We start from the raw sequence: 19,982 nt of genomic DNA, 5'->3' as shown, positions 1-19,982 counted from the left end.
TTAGTAGAATAAAGATTAAGCAAGTTATATAGAAATTTTTTCTTTATGTAATTATATTAAAAATGTTATGCAACAATCTGATTGGACCTTACATAAACAACGGAGGAACAAGTGTAAAATGCGATATTTTAAAAGTTTCATATCGAATGCATGTTAAACAAAATCACTTGAGTAAGGTTCATGTAGTTTGATAAAAAAATATAGATATTCAATGCTGAAATTATTTATTTCCAATGAATTAATTAACATTATCACCTAAAACATATCTACCTATTATCTTTTTCATTAATCGGAAGATTTTAAATAACATTCATATATCATTATTAATAAATACATTACAAATAAACAAAACGAACTTAAACTATATCACTTTGAAATTAACTAAACAGAAATAAGAAGTCTGTCTGAAAAAAATAAAATAAATTAACAACACAAAATTTTAATACTGTTTGGAAAGACATTATCATCTCTTAATTTAGCTTTGTGTTATTCAAAGTAATCAAACAAACAAGTGCAATTGAAACTATAACATATTCTTTTTAAATGAAAACATATCAGAATAATTCACGCATACTGTTATTTTTATATATATTTTGTTTGTATCATCATTTTCTACAACTATATATTCGATTTTTGTTTTCAATCAATCTCGCCCCTTATAAGAAAGTGTTCGGGATGATCTTAATTGAAAGTTGGTTTCATTTATCAATTCACAAGAAAAAAGAAAACAAATCAATTTTACAACAATTTGCGATAAATCTATGTATTATCACACATACACTCTCTGTACTCAGGCACTGACGTATGTGAAGTGTATTTTAAATATATATCATTAATCAGTCCAGTGTATTTACAGTTGCGTGGAAAACAAAGAGAAACTAAACTAATTAACTAATCTAATCAACCGAACGAAAGAAGCCCTCATCAAAACCTTCATTTACAAGTAATGTCAACATGTATTATCATATGAGCGCCAATCGAAACGAATGGAATTGGAGCTTATATCGAATTATTTCGGATTAGAGCCTATCTAGGGAATATGTAGACACTAACATTTACTTTCATATTTATATCAGTTTAAAAACGGAAATTATTTACATACCTATGACAATATTAAATTCCATTAAAAAATAAAGACAATCAATATATTATATATATATTGCATGTGCTTCGAATATAATACAAGATATGAGAAGACATTAATAATTATTATTAATAGAAAAACGTTAAAAATATTTGTATACATTTTAGGAGACACATATGAAGTCACGAGAATGGGATTTGGAAGTTACTGGTTTTACATATGTAAATATATGTAATATATTTAAGAGCTTGCAAATTAATTGAGAAGTAAGTGAATTTAAATAGAGGCCACTTTCGTAAGATCTCACTTTATGACACGCGTCTTTTTTTTACAATATAACATTTGTTGTTTTCACCTCGATGTTTATTTTTTTGTTTTTGTTTTCAATTACTACCAACGATAAGTTTACGATCGCAACAAGTGTTTACATAAGCGTCTGGATTACTAAATGCGGCCATATTGATATTTGTATTGTTACAATTCAGTTAATTTAAATATATTCAAAAATATATATTTATCATATATGTTTAGACATTAGATGTGAACGATTTACCAACAACAATTCAATATTTAGAATATTATTTTTCTTTTTCATTATATCTTTATGCCCTATTGCAAATAATTACTTATAAAATATACACACATTTGAAATATTGTATTTATATTATATCTTGTAACTATCTTAAATAACAAGTACTCGGCTTAAATCGACGTTGTCCTTTTATATGAGTCAAAAATACTTAACACCATGACTTCGGTAAATATTAAAATCATTTTGCTTTATTGCGTATTTCAAAAAATAATGAAAGTTCTGAATCAGAGATAAATACACGACGTCTTCATAAAATTCTCAAAATGTATAGTTTAAAAATGCATCGAACTGGTTAATAAAAAAAAAAACAATATATTATACTGTATGTATACTATACGTTTTAAGTTAATCTTATATAAAAAAGATATCATTTAAAATTCTTTAGGTAACATGCGGATTATGATAATATTGATAAATTTAAAAATTATTTTTGAAAATATCATGCATACATTCCATGCCATTAATTGTGTTGTTGTATGTTAAACAACGCTCCAAAGATGAGACAATGTTGTACTTAATGAAGCTCTGCGTTTGACTGAGTTGACATAGGGCTCTGTTTTGACACGTACGGAATTGTATACATGAATATCCTAGTTGCAGGACAATGTTTGCATCGTCATATTTATGAGAGTATCAAACGTTAATTAATAATCAGTCCGATGCGTCGTAGTCTTCATAGTTTGTCAACTTTGTTATTTTTGTTTCTATTTATATAAACGTAACGATATGGTACATTCGGATAAAACAGTTCAACAATTCTAATCATCCCATGTGGGAAAAGCGGACTCGTTAATGAAGAGATTCGTATCCTTTGATAATTGCCTTGTTGGCGCCGGTGGAGGAGGACGACTTGGATTCGACTTGTTAATTACCGATCGAGTGTTATTGGTGTGTACATTGTATTGTTGTTCGACTTGATATTGCTGATTAGTTGAAGCCGGAGCAGCGTTCCAAGTGTTCGACGAGTCCCATGACTGATTGGGATCCCAATCGTAAGTTTGCTGTTGATTTTGACTGTGGACAAAGTTCACATTACTCGTTTCCATCCAACAACATTGAACAGGAGCGAGGATTACGTTACCTGTAAATATTTTGATCGCTCGTCGGATTGAATTGAGACTCTTGTGCAAACTTCGGCTTCTCGATATCGGTTACAGTCAGTTCAATATGATCCCCGTCATTTCCTTCCTCCAGTGTACTATTCTTTATTCCGTAGTAAAAGTACATTATGAACCCTGCATACATTTATGAAAATTATATCTGTATCAACAACGAATGTCTATAGAACTTACCGAAACTCATCCAAATAGTAAATCTGATCAGTGTTAAAATTGAGAGTTTAAAAATCAGATATATGTTGACGGTAATGGCAACGGCAGGCACAAAGGGTAGTCCTGGTGTCATAAACATAACGCTATTTCTAAAATGAGAACAAACATTATAAACTGTAAATAGTTAATCTTAGATGAATTTACCTATTTTGCGGTTTTCTCGATATAATTAAGAGGATCGCAATAATTGCGATGAGAAATACGAAAAAGAAGAATGTAGTGGCTCCGGTCATGTTGTGCATGCCACAGACGATGATAAGGTCGAAGATAATAATTAGTACGTATAAAATTCCTACCATTTTCATCACAAACATTCCAGACTCTTCGGTTGCAGGTCCAGTATCAACCCAAGGGAAGATCGCTGGACATAGATATGTTGCTGCCTTTAATAATATAATCATAGTTAAGATGATTAATCATTTTGGGTATTATGAATATTTACCTGTAACCTACGACCTAAGTAACCTAAACTAGGTCCTACCGTTGACCCCACTACTCCACCAGTACTTGTGGCACTACTAGCACCATGTAAAGTTCCTAAAATTATACAGAATAAAATTATTTAATTTAATTCGGTGATGAGTTGTTACCATAAAATTTGTTTTCGGTTCTATCTGATACTAAGAATTGGTCGTCGCGCATAGAAAATTCCTCTTCCTGTTCATCACCTGGATATGTGTCGTCGCTATCTGGAGAACTGAAATTCATTTATCATTAAAAGATGGTAGTTTGTTTTAATTTTAAGAACAATACCTTCTTGTGACTCTTCTAACCATGACTCGTTGAGTGGGTTGTTGAGGAAGCGGTGATGGAGAAGGAGCAGGCATTTGGGTTACGTCCAATGCTTGCTTCAACGTATCCGGATGTAACTTTGTACCGTACATCTGGCCGTTGGGTGTGTGTCCGACAATGTCCTTCGATGGTGAACCTTTGATGGGAGTTCGAAGACTTTGAGGCAATAGTTCAACTAGATTAGTCGAATGCGGTTGATATCTCAAGATCAGGACGCAAGTGGATACCAACGTGTAAGCTAACAGAGTTCCTGAGAAACAAATACAACTATGTTAATTGCACAGACACCAGCCTGCAGCAAATTTACCAATTGACATCATCTCTACTAATATCTCGAGCTTGATGAAGAGGGCCGCAGTTGCCGCGGCTAATCCGCTGATAAATGTAGCAAGTGCCGGAGTTCCGGTGCTGGGCCAGACTTGTGCAAACATCCTAAAATAAACATGAATTTGAATACGGGGACTGCTCGACCTTCTCCACCAGGTTTATTTACTTTAATATCAAACCGTCCGAAGCCATCGCGTACACTATGCGAGGCATAGGGAACATCGAGCCGAACATGCTGACGGTCAAACCGGCAAGAGCTCCGACAGCCACGATGTATTTACATTTGTAAGCGCCTACTTGACCAAACATGTTCACCAGAGCAGAATCTTCACTCACTTCATTATACGGAACTAAAAAACGAGTTATTTTGTTAGTACGATAATTATTGAATACACTTTAGATGTATCAGCTTGAACCTATTAACGTGAGCATCATGGAACTAGTAACGTAGGCAATCAAAATAATCACCAAGCTGGAAACAATCGCGAGAGGTATCGATTTCTTGGGATTCGTAGCTTCTTCGCCGGTCGTCGCAATTATATCGAACCCAATAAAGGCGTAGAAACAGGTTGCTGCACCAGTGAACACCTGGAATTTGTAATGAGAATGTGTAACGTTGATGGAATGCGATTTGAATTCGATGTGGAAAGTGGAATGAATGAATGTTCGTTCTTACCCCGGACCAACCGAATGGTAGGAAACCTTGATGCTGAGACCAGTTATCATATTTAACGTAGAATAGGCCAGCCGACATCACAAATATCCAAACGGAAAAGTTTATTGCGTTGAGAACGTTATTGAAGATCAGCGACTTTTTAACACCGGCCACCAATAGCAGCATCATCAGTAAAGTAATAACAAAAGCTAAGAAATCTGGTGGTCTTCCTATAAGATAAATAAAGCAAAGAGAAAATTGAAATCTATTACATAAAAAGAAAAATATCAATGGAATAACACAGAAGTGAAGCAAAGCTTTGAATACCGAACGTTATCTGAATATGCATTATTCTAAAAGTTTTGTTATTAAAATCGTATTCATTGCAGTTTCTAATAGAGTTAAGAGTTTATAAATAAGAACATAATAATCCATTGAAATTATTGTTTCAGAATTCGTTTGATTACATTACTTACCGAAAATGGATCCGAATGTATTTGCAATGGTAGCGCTGATGGCACCATCTGCAAGTGCATCAAAGCATGCGCTCAACGCGCAAGCACATGCACTCGTTCCAATCAGGTACTCCAAAATCATGTTCCAACCTATTACGAACGCAATAAATTCACCCACTGTTACGTAAGAATACATGTAAGCAGATCCAGTCGTGTGAGGAACTCGAACACCGAATTCGGCGTAGCATGCGCCTGAAAATTTAAATAAGATTTTAGAGGTACATTCGTAACTTCCTCCACCGAATGATTGGAACTTTAAAGCTCGACGCATCCCCATGTGTATTCCCGAATGTTCTTAGAGACTGCTTAAATTTGAGATGTACAACAGCTTCGTATATTAATGGATCATAATTTGATTTCGTAATGTAAAAATAGAAGCGCGCACTTGTTGACTTTCTTTTATGTTTCTTCGAGCATTGTTGGGAAAGTTAATCAAGAAATCAATCAAATTCAATTTTCTTTCAATGGCTGTAAGTGATTGACAGAACGTTCTATTGTGCAGAGAACAATTGCCAGGTTCTCGTTTCGTATCGTCGGAACGAAACTCCACTCCACATCAAATTACTATAGAAAATAAAATGCTCTTAGTTATAAACATATTGATTATATTCTGAATATAGTATTTAACTTAATAATTGAAAATGCAGACATTGAAAAACGAATCTGCAATTAAGTATAAATAATGTATATTAATGGTCTGTTGAATTATTCAGAAAAGGGATTGTCGTAGGGAGAACAAATCACGATTTATTTAATCGATGATGAGGTTAAAGCAAATACTATAAATATATAATTACGTTTATTGATGACTAGTTAATCGATATTGTGTTTCCATTTCACGGTTTACACGTTTCATTTGATTTCAAATACATGTTGTTCGTATCGTAATTACAGGCAGAGCATGCACACAAATCATATTCAAGTTAAAATCATATAACTTACTTCATGTACTATTATTTCCATTATAAATAATACTTATTATTTATTCTTCACCTCACTTTTATTTATTGCTACATAATTCTCACTCACACTTTACGAAAGAAGAATTTGTCGATTATTACGCTTTTAAACAGTACGGCAAAACCGATTACTCCGTGGTTCGTGAAGCACTTTTATAACAAAGTGATAAAGTAGTTTATTTAGGTCAATAAATTGAAATTTATTTTATACACAATCAATACAAATATTTTAATTGAAAGTTATATAGAAGATATATTTTTTTGTACAATACTGAAGATATTGGAAAAGTTATTTTTTGAATTACAAGTTTCTATCTTTTAAATTTACTATATTAGATATCATCATTTGTCGATTAGTCCGGTTTCAAAGAGTGTGGATATTGGCAGAACCGATTACCTGCACTATGCGAGGTATTTCTGTACAGAGAAAATACAATAAGTCATTAATTTATTTCAATTATTTTGATAGTTAAATAACAACAAAAAATAGGACTGAATATTAGGACAATTGTTCTTGACGATAATCGAATTAAGTATAAATAGAAAAGGGAATATTGAATTCCACTTGAATTCCCTATTGATTTTACATTTCGGACGAATATAATTGTGTTCGCTGGAAAGAAAAAAAAGAGAGGTGGAATTTTTAATATTCGCGTTCGTCCGATCATTTAGACTCGAAATTTTAAAAGGACTACGAAAGAAGCACTTTTAGATCTTTTTTAAAGTTTTTTTTTTCTATCGAACTTCCATAGATTATGTATTCATTATGTAGAATTGAAATATATGAAAGCTTTTTTATATAATAATAATGCGAAGTTAGTTACATTATATTTGTTTTTAAATTAATAATATATACCAAATATGGGCAAATGTGGCTCTTAGCATGGGACTAATTGTTAAGTTAAGTGTGGCTCTTTTATGTATGAATATATATAAAACACGAATGCGGCTCTCGTTTAATTCATGTGTATTCACCCAGATAAATACGATTCTTGTTTACAATCAAATAATTAGAACATAAGAAAATATATTAATTAATTAAATTCAAAATAATATCATGAAATTAAACAAAAAAATACTAAATACTGCATATATTTCATTATCATACATATATACAGAAGTTCATAGAATTTCACTAATTAATGATATGCGTTTGATAATATTAATCACAAAGTATTAGATACAATAGTCAAATTACCTTAATTGCTAATTACAGTAAATGCAGTGATCTAAATACATCATAGTGCACAATGCAACAATTCTAATTAGCTCTCGTGTTCCAAACCAATTTAATATATCACCGAGTCCCAATGATTTATCTTATAATTTCACAACTATACTACTTTAGATTTTATATATCTTCATTGTTTTCATACAAATATTATTTAAAAATAATTCTGTAATAAAATATATTCAGTAAAATGTTTGCCGGATAAAATGCTTGGCGGCACATAAACAGATATTTATGTTGGTATAAAATATGAGCTTTCAGAGAAATAAATCGCCTTTTCGTATATTATTCTGCGCATTTATTGTAAAACCAACGAATAATTCAGGTGAATGTAAGATTGCAAAGTCTATTATTCATCAACTGCAAACATTTAAATAAGTAAGTGTATCCTTTCAGTTGGTTTTTGAATTTGAATTGTTGAAACTGAATCATTTTTCTTGAATTATAGCACCATTCAATATAACTGTTTGTGAATTTAAGTCATTTTTAAATCTAGTAACCGTATCCAATCGCTTCATTTGTTTTATTATTTAAATAACAAATTTATAACAAATAGAAGTCAGAACAAATATTTCTATTTAACAACTGTAATATTTTGTGTATGTGGTGGATGCGCCGGGGAAATATAGTAATTTCAATAAAATTAATAATATTACATTTTCTTAAAGATGAAAATGTTATAAAAGTATACAGAAATACCTCGCATAGTACGGCTTCGATCAATCCGGATCCACTATAATCGGGTTTAAAATTTGTATAAAAAACTAAATTTTAATTGACAAAATAAAAATAAATTCTAGAAAATTAGTACAGTAAGAAAAACGATCAAGTCTTCGATTAGTCTAACAGTCTGGGTTATTGGCGGAATCGATTACCCGCACTATGCGAGGGATTATAATTATCTTTGATGTTTAATGATCTAAGAGGATTTAGTATTAACATACCTGAGAATATGCTAGCCACAGCTGCTATAATGAAACTGAATATAACACCTGGACCGGCCACCCTTCTTGCCACCATTCCGGCCACCAAGTACATCCCAGTTCCAACGCAGCTTCCAACCCCAAGCGACGTTAAATCCAGCGTAGTCAAGCATTTCTGAAATAAGCAAAGCATACATTAACATTACACAAACACAGAATATAATAATATACGGAAATGTTTATGAAGTAGCTTTGTTTGCATAGTAGTAGATTTTTTCATGTCCAACAATTACGTTTGAAGAGAAAAAACGTACTTTTAGTTCAAAATTAATCTGTGAAAATAATATTTTAAAATCGATATTATTTTTGTAGTAACATTAATTCAATTTATTTTAAAAAAATAAACAAAGTACAGTAATTAAAAACTTGAATTTGGTATATAGACATAATGTTTTTACTTAAATATATAAAAACTACCTTAGGTAACTAATAGTTGTTCATTATACATTAACTATCTTAACATGACAGGTATATCATGTTATTAATAGAATAGATTCATAATAGATGAATTCTGGCTTGTTAAATTGCTTAGCAAACTTAGTTTGTAACTTACGTAATGTTAACTTATTTAAATAATTGAAACTTTCCCATAATATTAATTGCAAAGATAATAAGTAATTATATTACAAATTATAGATACTCGGGAAATGTGTATCCGTTCTACTAAGAAACCTATTATCATTTATATTGACTTTCTCGATGAAAATCAAATTAATACGAATGATGTTAAAAGGAAACTTGCGTAAAGAAAATATTATAAATGATTCAATTAATATTAATATGACTTTTAAGAGCACTCGTATGTCTTATTTCACTTTGCGAAGTCGTAAAAGCTTTTCTTTCATTTTTCTTCGCTTTAAATTATGATCATCCCATTAACCTTATTCATATTCGCAGTTCTTTATCTTGCGCGGATTTAAATCTTATGAAAAACACTTAGTATTTCTAAACAAATCTATATACATTTTTATGCGTGATACTTTACAAGTAACTTTAAATTTACTTATATGATGTCCCTAGCACTTGTGATATATTTGTATAAGTATTGCATAATTTTAACTCACTTTATATTCTCAATTTGTGGTACCCATGTTGTTTACGTAACTATCAAAGCTGATTTTGCAATAATTTTCTGCAATTCTTGTTAGGTACTTGTATAAGTTACTTGAGAAGTGTCACGTTGTAAATAGACACCCCAATGACATGTTGTATCCATATTTTGACGTAACGAATATCAGTTGTACTAACTGCGATATTGACAATTGCAGCTGTCAAGTTACTGTCATCAGAATTTATAATAATGAATGGTAATTCGTACGACTGACACACATGTAAGTTTTATGCATAGCCTTTATATTCAAAATTCATAGAAATATAATGTATACAAAACAATGCATAAAAATACAACATGATGTGTATCTTTGGGAACAACTCATTTTCATATGGAAATTTGTCATTTTCGTGAAATTTGTAAACACAATTATTGATCATACCCAACCCGACCTGTTGGGTATCATGTGAATTACATTCATGTCTTCAGGGATCATTTTATGTTTGAACTTAGTTACCCCGAAGATTAATTTAAAATCATTAAACGCTCTTAAACTAAGCTCAATTGACCGTAACATTTCATTACATTTCCATATTCTACGCTGCAAAGCGCTTTAACGTCCTTCCATTGCCAATTTAAACTTTCGTACATTTTACTCTAAATTTTAGAATCTAAAATTTACTAATTGTAATAATAAATTAAATGATTTCCATATACATATCAAATTTGAAGTTTATTCAATAATAACAGAAATGCAATTAATTGAATATTATTAAATGAAATTCGAATTTACAGAATGTTTACTCAACATTCAAATTTCATTTACGAATTGTTTTGATTAATTAGATTTCCCTGAATTTATTAACATTTAGCAAACACGATTTTCCAATGTAACATTAACATAATAAAAAAAAGTATAAAATATTCAAGTGTATAAAAAAAATTGAGTTCAACGTACATTTAAGGGGTTTGAGGTAGTTGCCCTTCTGTAATTACGTGTTTTCGTGGAGCATATTTTTCCCACGTGGATTGCACTCGGAAATGCTATTAAATAAATTAAATATTGTAACACAATCCCTATGGTAACGGTAAATTTCATTATATTTTATTCACGTGATTTCGACGCAGAACGAATTAATTGAATTTGTCCAGTATTTTATTCATATTCTGGATTTCAGCGTAATAAAATCAATTAATTCCCAATAAAAAAAAGGACACTAAACAAAAACTGATTGGTAGGACTGCTATTGACAAGTCTATATTAATTAATTTATTGTTTTGAACGAAATAAATCAAATCATTGTCATTGTAATATAAATAAAATAATGTTATAATTAAAAAATATATATATTTATAATTGAATGTACCACATGGACATGGTTTTTATTCATTTTGTTTGTATTTAATTAAAAAGAATAAATCTAACTAAAGATTGCAATTTTACATCTTTATAAATGATTTAAGTAGAAAATTTGATGGGTGCTTTGGCAAGTTCTACACTTCATAGCGAAGAAGGAGGGTACTGGTACTGTGAAGAAGATGACAACCCGGAGCATACGTTTTTAGATGCTGTAGATGGGCAAAGATGAAGCACGGAGAACTGATAAAAGTAGAGACGTTTCTTGGTGACGTGCTGAAGAGCCAAGAGATCATAGGAAGATACGTAATAGAGGCACTCTCAATTTAGGAAGAAGAGTGGAGAATAGAGAGGAAGAAAGTGGTTAATGAATTAAGGAAATATACCAAAATACCTGGATCATCCAACCTTTGCAAGGTTTCCTCTCTTCTACAAAAATAGATCTGCTCCTTCTGCTCTAGAAAGTGGTAAAGGAGACTAGCAAATATCGATATGCTTGTTAGCAAGGACAAACTGAATAACGAAGATATACCAAAATATCGGACCTGGATCATCCAACCTATGCAAGGTTTCCTCTCTTCTATAAAAAAAGGTCTGCTCTTTTTGCATTTGTATATTACAAGAGTTATGAAAGATTTGTAAAAATAAAGAGGAAGAAAGTAGTAGAGGAGACCAACAAATATCGAAATGCTTGTTAGCAAGGACAATCTGAATTGTAAGAAAGATTTGTAAGGATAAAGAGGAAGAAAGTGGTTAAGGAGACCAACAAATATCGAAATGCTTGTTAGCAAGGACAATCTGAATTACGGAGATAGACCAAAATATCGGACCTAGATCATCCAACCTATGCAAGTTTTCCTCTCTTCTACAAAAAGGTCTGCTCTTTTTGCATTTGTATATTACAAGAGTTATGAAAGATTTGTAAGGATAAAGAGGAAGAAAGTGGTAGAGGAGACCAACAAATATCGAAATGCTTGTTAGCAAGGACAATCTGAATTACGGAGATATACCAAAATATCGGACCTGGATCATCTAACCTATGCAATGTTTCCTCATTTCTACAAAAAAAATCTGCTCTTTTTGCATTTATATATTGACATAGTTATAAAATATGATTAAAGGATAGAAAGGAAGAAAGTGGTAAAGGAGACCAACAAATATCGAAATGCTTGTTAGCAAGGACAATCTGAATTATGGAGATATACCAAAATATCGGACTAGGATCATCCAACCTATGCAAGGTTTCCTCTCCTCTACAAAAAAAGGTATGCTCTTTTTGCATTTGTATATTACAAGAGTTGTGATATAAATGTTTAGGAAATTAATAAACCAACACACACTGAAGGTTAAAAAAAAGTACATCGTTAACTGATTGCATATAACTCTGATTACGTGTCATAATAATCACCACATAATAGTGAAGGTATTCGGTAATAAACTAGTATTCCAAATATAGCAATGACATTTACATATAATTCAAATAACGATAATAAAGTGCTCATGCATATTCATTTTACCAGAGAGACAATTCATTTATATTTAAGTGCGAAACTCATCCACCTTCCTCCCTCCCAAGGTGAACCTCATGTAATTTAAATACGGAATTTGCATTAGTACGGATTGCGAATGTTGATCTACATTTATTTTATTCAATTTTTCGCCGTCCATTTTCCGCACAAATGGACAATGTCTGAACGTCGAAACGCTGCTTATTCATACGGAAAGTAGTAGTATGCTTCGGAAAGTTTATCTTGAGAGTTATATCAGGCGCATTTTCCGGGCAAACCGACAAACAATGTACATTCTTGCGCAACTGCATTTTCCAGACTGCGGATTCTGTGACATTTCCACAAACCTCATTATTTTTCTTTCCATGCAAATAAATATTTCAACGACGAAAATTTATTTGCTCGAAACCAAACGGAAAATATTAACATCATTTACGTAACACAATTAAAATTGAATTAAATACAGATTTGAAAATACAATCACAGTTTAATTGTGTGTTCCTGGAAAAGCTTCAATGTTATACGTGCTTCGTGTTCTAAGTCGAAATCTTTGCTGTGGAAGGAAACGGTTTCACTCACCGTTAGTTTTATCTTCCTGTCGTCTTCTCGCGGAGGTCGTGTTTGTTCCTGAAGATTATCAACATTTTTCGTACGGATTAGTTTGCTGAAGAGGACTAAGCCATCACGGCGTAACGTTTCGCGATCGGTGGTAAACATGCCGAGCTTCATTCTGCAACAAAAACAAACAATATTTGAACACTTTATATTATTAAAATATGCATCTCAATGAGATCAATAAAATTATGAGAAGTGGATTTTCTATATGTTAGAAGAAATTGATTAGAACAAATTCTTACTCTCTTTTTAGGGAATTTACAGCAATACTTCGCATAATTCGGGTATTGGGTTTCACTAATATGCCGGACTATTTGAAACCGGACTAATGGGAGAATTAAATACATACAACAAATAAACGGACAAAACACTTGAGACTTGATTCTATAAAGAAAAGAGAATTTTCCACATTTAAAATTTTAATTATGTTTTGAAATTTTCATACTGATTGATCCTAAAACATTTATTTAGTGTTTTATTTGCAATTAACTAATATAAAATGTAAGGTATATCAGGAAATGAAGAATATATTTGTATTTTGTTGGATAACTTATTTTTATTTTTATGTAATACGTGTATCGGTGTTGCTGGAATTCAGTGCAGATGTGCTTGGAGTGCAAAAAGAGTATACATGTGTGGGGAAATAAATGTTTCTTTGCGGATCTTTTCCGTGCTAGCTTTACGATGCTTTTTTTGTTTTTATATGCTAGTCAAAATTGTATGAGGCAATGTATACGGAAGAGGTAGAGGCGTGTTCGAGGGAAAGAAATCCGACATACAAAGAGAGAGGCATTCCTCGCGATCAATATCCTCTTAGTGCGGTAAGAATGAAACGGTTTTCATAGTTCACTCGAAACTCCGATTTATCAACTCAACACGTTTATACATATTTAATATTATCAAATTAATATTCCGGCTGCTTTTGTTTGCAAACCAGTAAACTTTTGTTTCTTGACATGTTTTATATGAAAAACGAGATTACAGTAATATTTTCAAGTCACAATAATCGTTGTTTTTACATATTACAAACATCTTTCTTGACAGATTAAAACTAATTTCACAATATTTTTTGTTTTAATAAAACACATCAGCTTTATTTACTTTTAAACAGAATTTATAAGTATTTGAAAACGGAATAATGAAGAGACATTACCTTACATAGTCCAGATTGGAATGCGTACAAATCGAGGACTTTAAAACATCATAAAGGGAATAATTGATCATGTGTGTATAACATAAATTGTGAGAGGCCCAAAGACTGTTAGACAAGGTTCCACAAATATTCCCTCTAACAGTGTTAGCCCCTGTATTTCGAAATTTTTAAACCGAACTATAGTGAATCCGGGCTGATAGAAACCGCACTATGCGAGGGATTAGCAGAAAGTCTTTGGACAATAATCCTTTCTATGAAACGAACAATACATTGTGTAAATTGTATTGAAATATTCACTAATAATTCCCAGAATTGATAATAATAAATTATATTCATTATTTAGTTTTCAATCAATAATGCATTGAAATTCTGGTTATCATTGTATTCAAGTTTTCGTGTGTTTTGAAACAAAAGGCTGTATACGGAGGAGCGATCTCAGGATATCATTGTTAATGGAAACCGGACGTCCGACGAACGAGGTTTATCTTCTGGAAACTTCGTATCTACATCGAAATTTCCACAAACAACATTGTGCGCGTTCAGTAAATAAACAATAATTCAATTTCTCGCAAAAAGCAAGTTATCTTGCTGTAGTTACTTCTGCACATGCGACGGACTTTCCTCGTAAATTGCAAAACCAATTTGTGTAAAGCCCACACTTGCTGACGTTCATACAGCTTCAACACTATCTATAAAACAAAATAATAATTTCCTTCTTCACACATTTCTCAACAAACTTCGCATTTGAACTTTTTGATATTAAAAAATTAGTCTAATAATTAGTAATAAATTTATAGTATTTTATAATCAACATGAATTAACATGCGAAAATTCATTAAATTCGTTTATTATTCTATTAAAAAAATGGATTTAGTGATTATAGAAATGTAGTTTTGCTGAATATTTAATAAAACGATTGAAACGAGAGTCCAAATTGAGCTATTAATTAACCATTCGAAACCCGAAACGAGTGAAAAAATATACATGAATAGAAATTAAATATAGAAAGGACGATAAAATTATTTTGAATTTTGTATGAATCTGTATTTGCAAAAGGTTGCTGGCTTTTAATACCACCTTTTTTTTGGTAAATTTTTCATTTCAATAAACATTTTTAACAAACGAATCCGGTTCTGTCATATCTAATATTTAAAATTAAATACAAAAAAATATTTATTGGAACAATTATAAATTTAATAAATATATAATTACAAAATAAATACAGTAATCGTTCTAAATGACCATAAGATTTTCCTATCATTAAAAACTATTAAATTTTAATTAGTATCCTAAATATATAGGTAATTTTTAAATTATACCAAATATATAGATTATCTATAGTTAATATGATAGTTTTTTTTTTGGTTTATAATAGACTTATACATTGATTTGTGAGAAAATTAATATGGACATAAAGTACATTTTAAGTTTATTATGTTTGTATAAAGAAGACGCATATAGCTTATAGCGTGGAGTGTGGATTATGTTTATTGCTTTAGGACAAGTTATGTTATGCTAACATCGTAAAATATTATACACATTTTATACATTTCAGCGAGAAAAGAGGGTGTTTTTCATAGATGTGTAAATGTATTGTCTTCAATAAAATAAAAAAAAAAACTATAAAATATGAATTGTACAAATTTCATATCTATAATAAAATAATTATATTGGGTTGGCAAAACACTTTGAATAGTAAAACTTTTATTAATGATGATGATATTAAATCTTACTGGGTTCATTTTTATTGATGATAAAGACCAGAAGTTCTAAGAACGCAAAATCATGAAAATTCTATAATAATATGTATGAGTTCATCTTACTCTTTTATTAATACTAAAATATAATGTTTATTTTTAAGGTTTTCTTTTATACGAAAAAAGAAATATTTCAACTTTTTAGTATACGATGAAAGCTCATTAATATGTATTAAACAATATTGCAAAAATAATAATAAATTTATTGATTTACTGACTACGATGGTGCAAATCTTCTATAAAGAAATTAGGTCAAAAAGAAGCCCTACACTATGAAAGAACCTGTGTGAACTTGACATATTATGAATGTTGTATGGCTTTCGCTGTCACCTTTTATATAATTTAATAAGCTTCATTGTCGCTGCTTACCTACTGCGTCAGCAAAAAGGGCGATGCGAATTGAAGCGCAATACTAAATAGGGGTAACCGGAGCGCCATCGATTCGCGGTAGCAACTGGTTATTCATCCCTATCTGTTGCAGAGCCACCCTCGCTTCCCGACGTACACGCACTCGCATCGCAAACCCTAACGCGATAGGCTTTTTACAGCCAACGACATTACAGGCAGATTTCACCCTTCGAGCGAAATAATTACACTCATACCCATCGATAAATAACCATCCATCCACCCCGTCTCTTATCTAATCCTTCCTACAGCACAGCTGGACACAAGCATCCTTGTTTTGATCCTTTTGATGCCCGCATTCAACCAGTCTAATGTAGCGTCAAAAGCTGTATAAATTAAATCGATTGATGGTTCCCATGGGAACAGTATTATATAAGTAATACAACTTGTAAAGTTTAACGAATGTTTACAAACAGTTCGGTAAGTTTTACAAACTTGATTAATTGTTCTATACACAAAAAACGAAAACAAATTTCATAATTTGTTTAATACTCGGTGGTAATTAGTGTAAAGTTTATTTTACAAGAAAATTAAATAAACAATTCACAGTTTGTATATAGTCTAATACCGTTTTTGAAACAATAAATTATATAAAATACCTAAAACTAAAATATACTGGTAAAACTATAGTTTTATATTTGATGAACATTTTTGATGATCAAATTGTCAGGCGTGATTGATTGATGATGAGCAAATTTGATAAATTGGAAATAAAAAATATTTGCTCAACTTCAATACTGATACTGCTAACAATTGAAATGTTTAAAAAATCAACATTTAGATCAAAGGTTTTGTTGTAATGTATTTGTATCAGTATTTCGCTTTTATTTTCAGTTAAATTCCATTCAAATTGATTGTACTAAGCTAGCTCTGATGTTATATAGATGATAATACACATTAAAGCTTTGATTAATTAAAAATTAGTTAGTACAGAAATGTACATTTTTAATGAAATTGTTTAAACTATCTTTCCGTAAATATATTTTCTATATGAATCTAAATATCAGATTCTGCATTTTATACAATGGGAATAGTACAAAAGGCTGTTGCATCTGAATGCAAAGAAAAATAAATAGAAACTGGAAACACTAAAGCTTACACTTCAGCCAGACACTTCAGAGAAGTGGACTCACAGACGAGATGTGTATATAGTAACAACCGCAAAGTTCTATAAACGGAATGGAGGAAATACATCAGTTTAATCGAACTACTAGTATAAAACTTGAGAGTAAATTACTATTAATTTACATGAATTCGAGTATGAACGATTTATCAAAAGTGTAGTATTCGACGCAAAGAGGTTATTGACATTACTAACATTTCATATCAATATACTTTGAAGGCTGCCAATATATTCAAATATATCGTGACATATAAATATGATACATTTATAAATCTCAAGCAAACATACATCGAAGTATTGAATATAAATGCTTTAGATCAGAGTTTCCCAATATTTTATACGACACACATCAATCCAAGTGTGATGCACCAGCACAAACCACATCTAAAGATCTTTCTATAAATTTGATGGGATTACAAAGATGTTGTGTATTTTGAATCCAAGAAACCAAACAATCGATTCAGATGTTTAATGAAACTGGAGGAAGTAATGAAAGAAATTTTTTATATAATATCTTAATAATCTTTGTTTTTAGTTATAAGTTACTAGTACACATGAGTAAAATAAATCTATATTAAAATCTTGTACTATTTTTATATTATTATATAATTTTACATATGGAAAACAAATATAAAATGAAATTTTGTATTTCTTTTTTAGTAAATGAAATTAATAAAATATCTATCAATAATATTTATTGTACAAACAATTGCATCCGGCTCAATTACGTGATTCAATTATATTTACATTTAAAATCACGAGAGAGTATTATTTTATTACAGGCATGAAAATGTAATTAATATTTATGAAAAATACATGAATTAAAATTTATAAAAAACAATATATATATTTGTCGGAATGAAATGCGATATGTTTTTATACAATATTTATAATATATACCAAAATTTCAAGATATATCAAGCAAACAGTCAATTTCTTCTAGAAATAGAACAAACTATTTCCTAATTTCTCATATTATAATTAGTAGTATTTTTTTTTATGAAAAATACGATATTTCGATTTTCTGTAATTTAGTGAATATTTAAATAAAATGGAATGTATACTAAAATACTGTAGTGAACTGAAAAAAATGCGATTTATATGTGTAGATAAAATGATCGTTACATATGTACAAATGCATGTACGTATCCTTTATGGGATTAAATATATCATGCTGTAAACCCGTAAATTTTATCTAAAAATAGTAGAATCCGTCCACCTGCAATCTAGATAATACATAGATACAACAAGAATTGGGCTCCGATCCAAAGGGAATTACATTCGCAATCGATTTGCAACGAAACGGGAATAAATCTTACCTGATTGGATTCCGGTGCACATAAAAAGCTGCACGAGTGAATTGAAAACGATTAGGAAAATCCACGAACAAAAAAGAAAACGTTCCGAGCTTGATGAATTAAAATTTTGGGTTGCGTTCGTGCTCTACGAGTGTGCAGTTCATTAATTACGTTAGACGCTTTAATTAAATATAAGTGGGAACGCCTGTTCATTGCTTGGAACAAATTTTGCGGTGTTGATGTTTTCCGGGGAGGAACATGTGGTTCGGATGGGATGAAATTTAATTTATTTTCTCTTTTACCATGATCCAATTTCAGTCAAGCATGAGAAGAGGAAAAAGTAAAAATAATCCTGTATATAAATTAGCAAGACGCGATGAGGTATTAATTCCTTAATGGAATTTGTGTGTATCAGATGAGATAGATTAATTAAAATCCTACTCGTTGCAATTCGTAACACATTAGTACTAATGGATGGAGAATATCCATGGTGTGAAATAGGGAGAAAGAAATAGTTTAGTTCTATTAATTGATTATCAACTGTACAATTCCTTTTTTTAGTACGCTTAACTTTATGATTTAATTAAGTTTTTGATTCAATAATGTAGTTAATTTATCAAATTTAGTCAATTTCAATTTTAAAATGATTATTGTAGATCATAAATATCATGAGTTTTTTTTTTATAAAAGTGTAAGGATCAAATTATATTTAATCTTTTTATTCTATTTGTCATCTGAAAATGTAGAAAATGTAATATTTACATTCCTCACTTGAGTACTTTATTTAAACCCCAACCGAAGAAAGGATTACGGCGAAGTCAAACACGGTAATTCCCTTTGTTGAATATTATATATATTAATTTCGAAAGATTTGCTCGGATCGCACGCAACTGGATTGAAATAAATCTCTCGTTCGGATATAACAAGGTCTCCCCAGTTAATCTACCATATACATTCCACTTAAATACGAAAACCGAAGTCGCATTCGCCACATTACCTCGAGGCCTCTAATCAATCTGAAACCGTGTGTTTGACCAGCCATAATTAATCTAAATTAATCCTATGTGACAGCATCAGCAATTCAAATGTTGAAACTGCAAATTGAAAGATGTAACTACATTTTTGGTGGATTAAGCCATGATCATTATGGGCTACAGCAGACCTTAATTGAGTCAGGACACCGATCAGTGTTAAATGTGGACCCTTGAATATGTTTGCCGAGGGCCCCAATAAATGTTATTCAAAA

At 30.8% G+C, this 19,982-nt stretch overlaps 1 protein-coding gene across 1 annotated transcript in view; it reads right to left on the bottom strand.

Moving 5' to 3' along the window:
- Window positions 1-1,956: 1,956 nt before the first annotated feature.
- Window positions 1,957-19,982, bottom strand: part of LOC108565229 (probable cationic amino acid transporter) — a 25,068-nt gene continuing 7,042 nt past the window's right edge. Inside the window, exons 2-15 of the mRNA XM_017924572.1 lie at window positions 12,965-13,115; window positions 8,431-8,584; window positions 5,258-5,488; window positions 4,803-5,011; window positions 4,543-4,714; window positions 4,293-4,476; window positions 4,107-4,231; window positions 3,761-4,049; window positions 3,598-3,704; window positions 3,450-3,544; window positions 3,152-3,390; window positions 2,969-3,096; window positions 2,758-2,911; window positions 1,957-2,690 (exon numbers count right to left, since the gene is read on the bottom strand). Coding sequence (XP_017780061.1) covers window positions 2,435-2,690; window positions 2,758-2,911; window positions 2,969-3,096; window positions 3,152-3,390; window positions 3,450-3,544; window positions 3,598-3,704; window positions 3,761-4,049; window positions 4,107-4,231; window positions 4,293-4,476; window positions 4,543-4,714; window positions 4,803-5,011; window positions 5,258-5,488; window positions 8,431-8,584; window positions 12,965-13,114 — 2,493 coding nt within the window. The 5' untranslated portion in view covers window position 13,115 and the 3' untranslated portion in view covers window positions 1,957-2,434. The remainder of the gene's footprint in view (window positions 2,691-2,757; window positions 2,912-2,968; window positions 3,097-3,151; window positions 3,391-3,449; window positions 3,545-3,597; window positions 3,705-3,760; window positions 4,050-4,106; window positions 4,232-4,292; window positions 4,477-4,542; window positions 4,715-4,802; window positions 5,012-5,257; window positions 5,489-8,430; window positions 8,585-12,964; window positions 13,116-19,982) is intronic.

The sequence above is a fragment of the Nicrophorus vespilloides genome, unplaced genomic scaffold (assembly GCF_001412225.1).
Source record: "Nicrophorus vespilloides isolate i.1.1-1 unplaced genomic scaffold, Nicve_v1.0, whole genome shotgun sequence".
In the NCBI taxonomy this organism is placed as follows: domain Eukaryota; kingdom Metazoa; phylum Arthropoda; class Insecta; order Coleoptera; family Silphidae; genus Nicrophorus; species Nicrophorus vespilloides.
The sequence above is the reverse complement of the archived record's forward strand: the minus strand, read 5'-3'. Positions and strand labels throughout refer to the sequence as shown.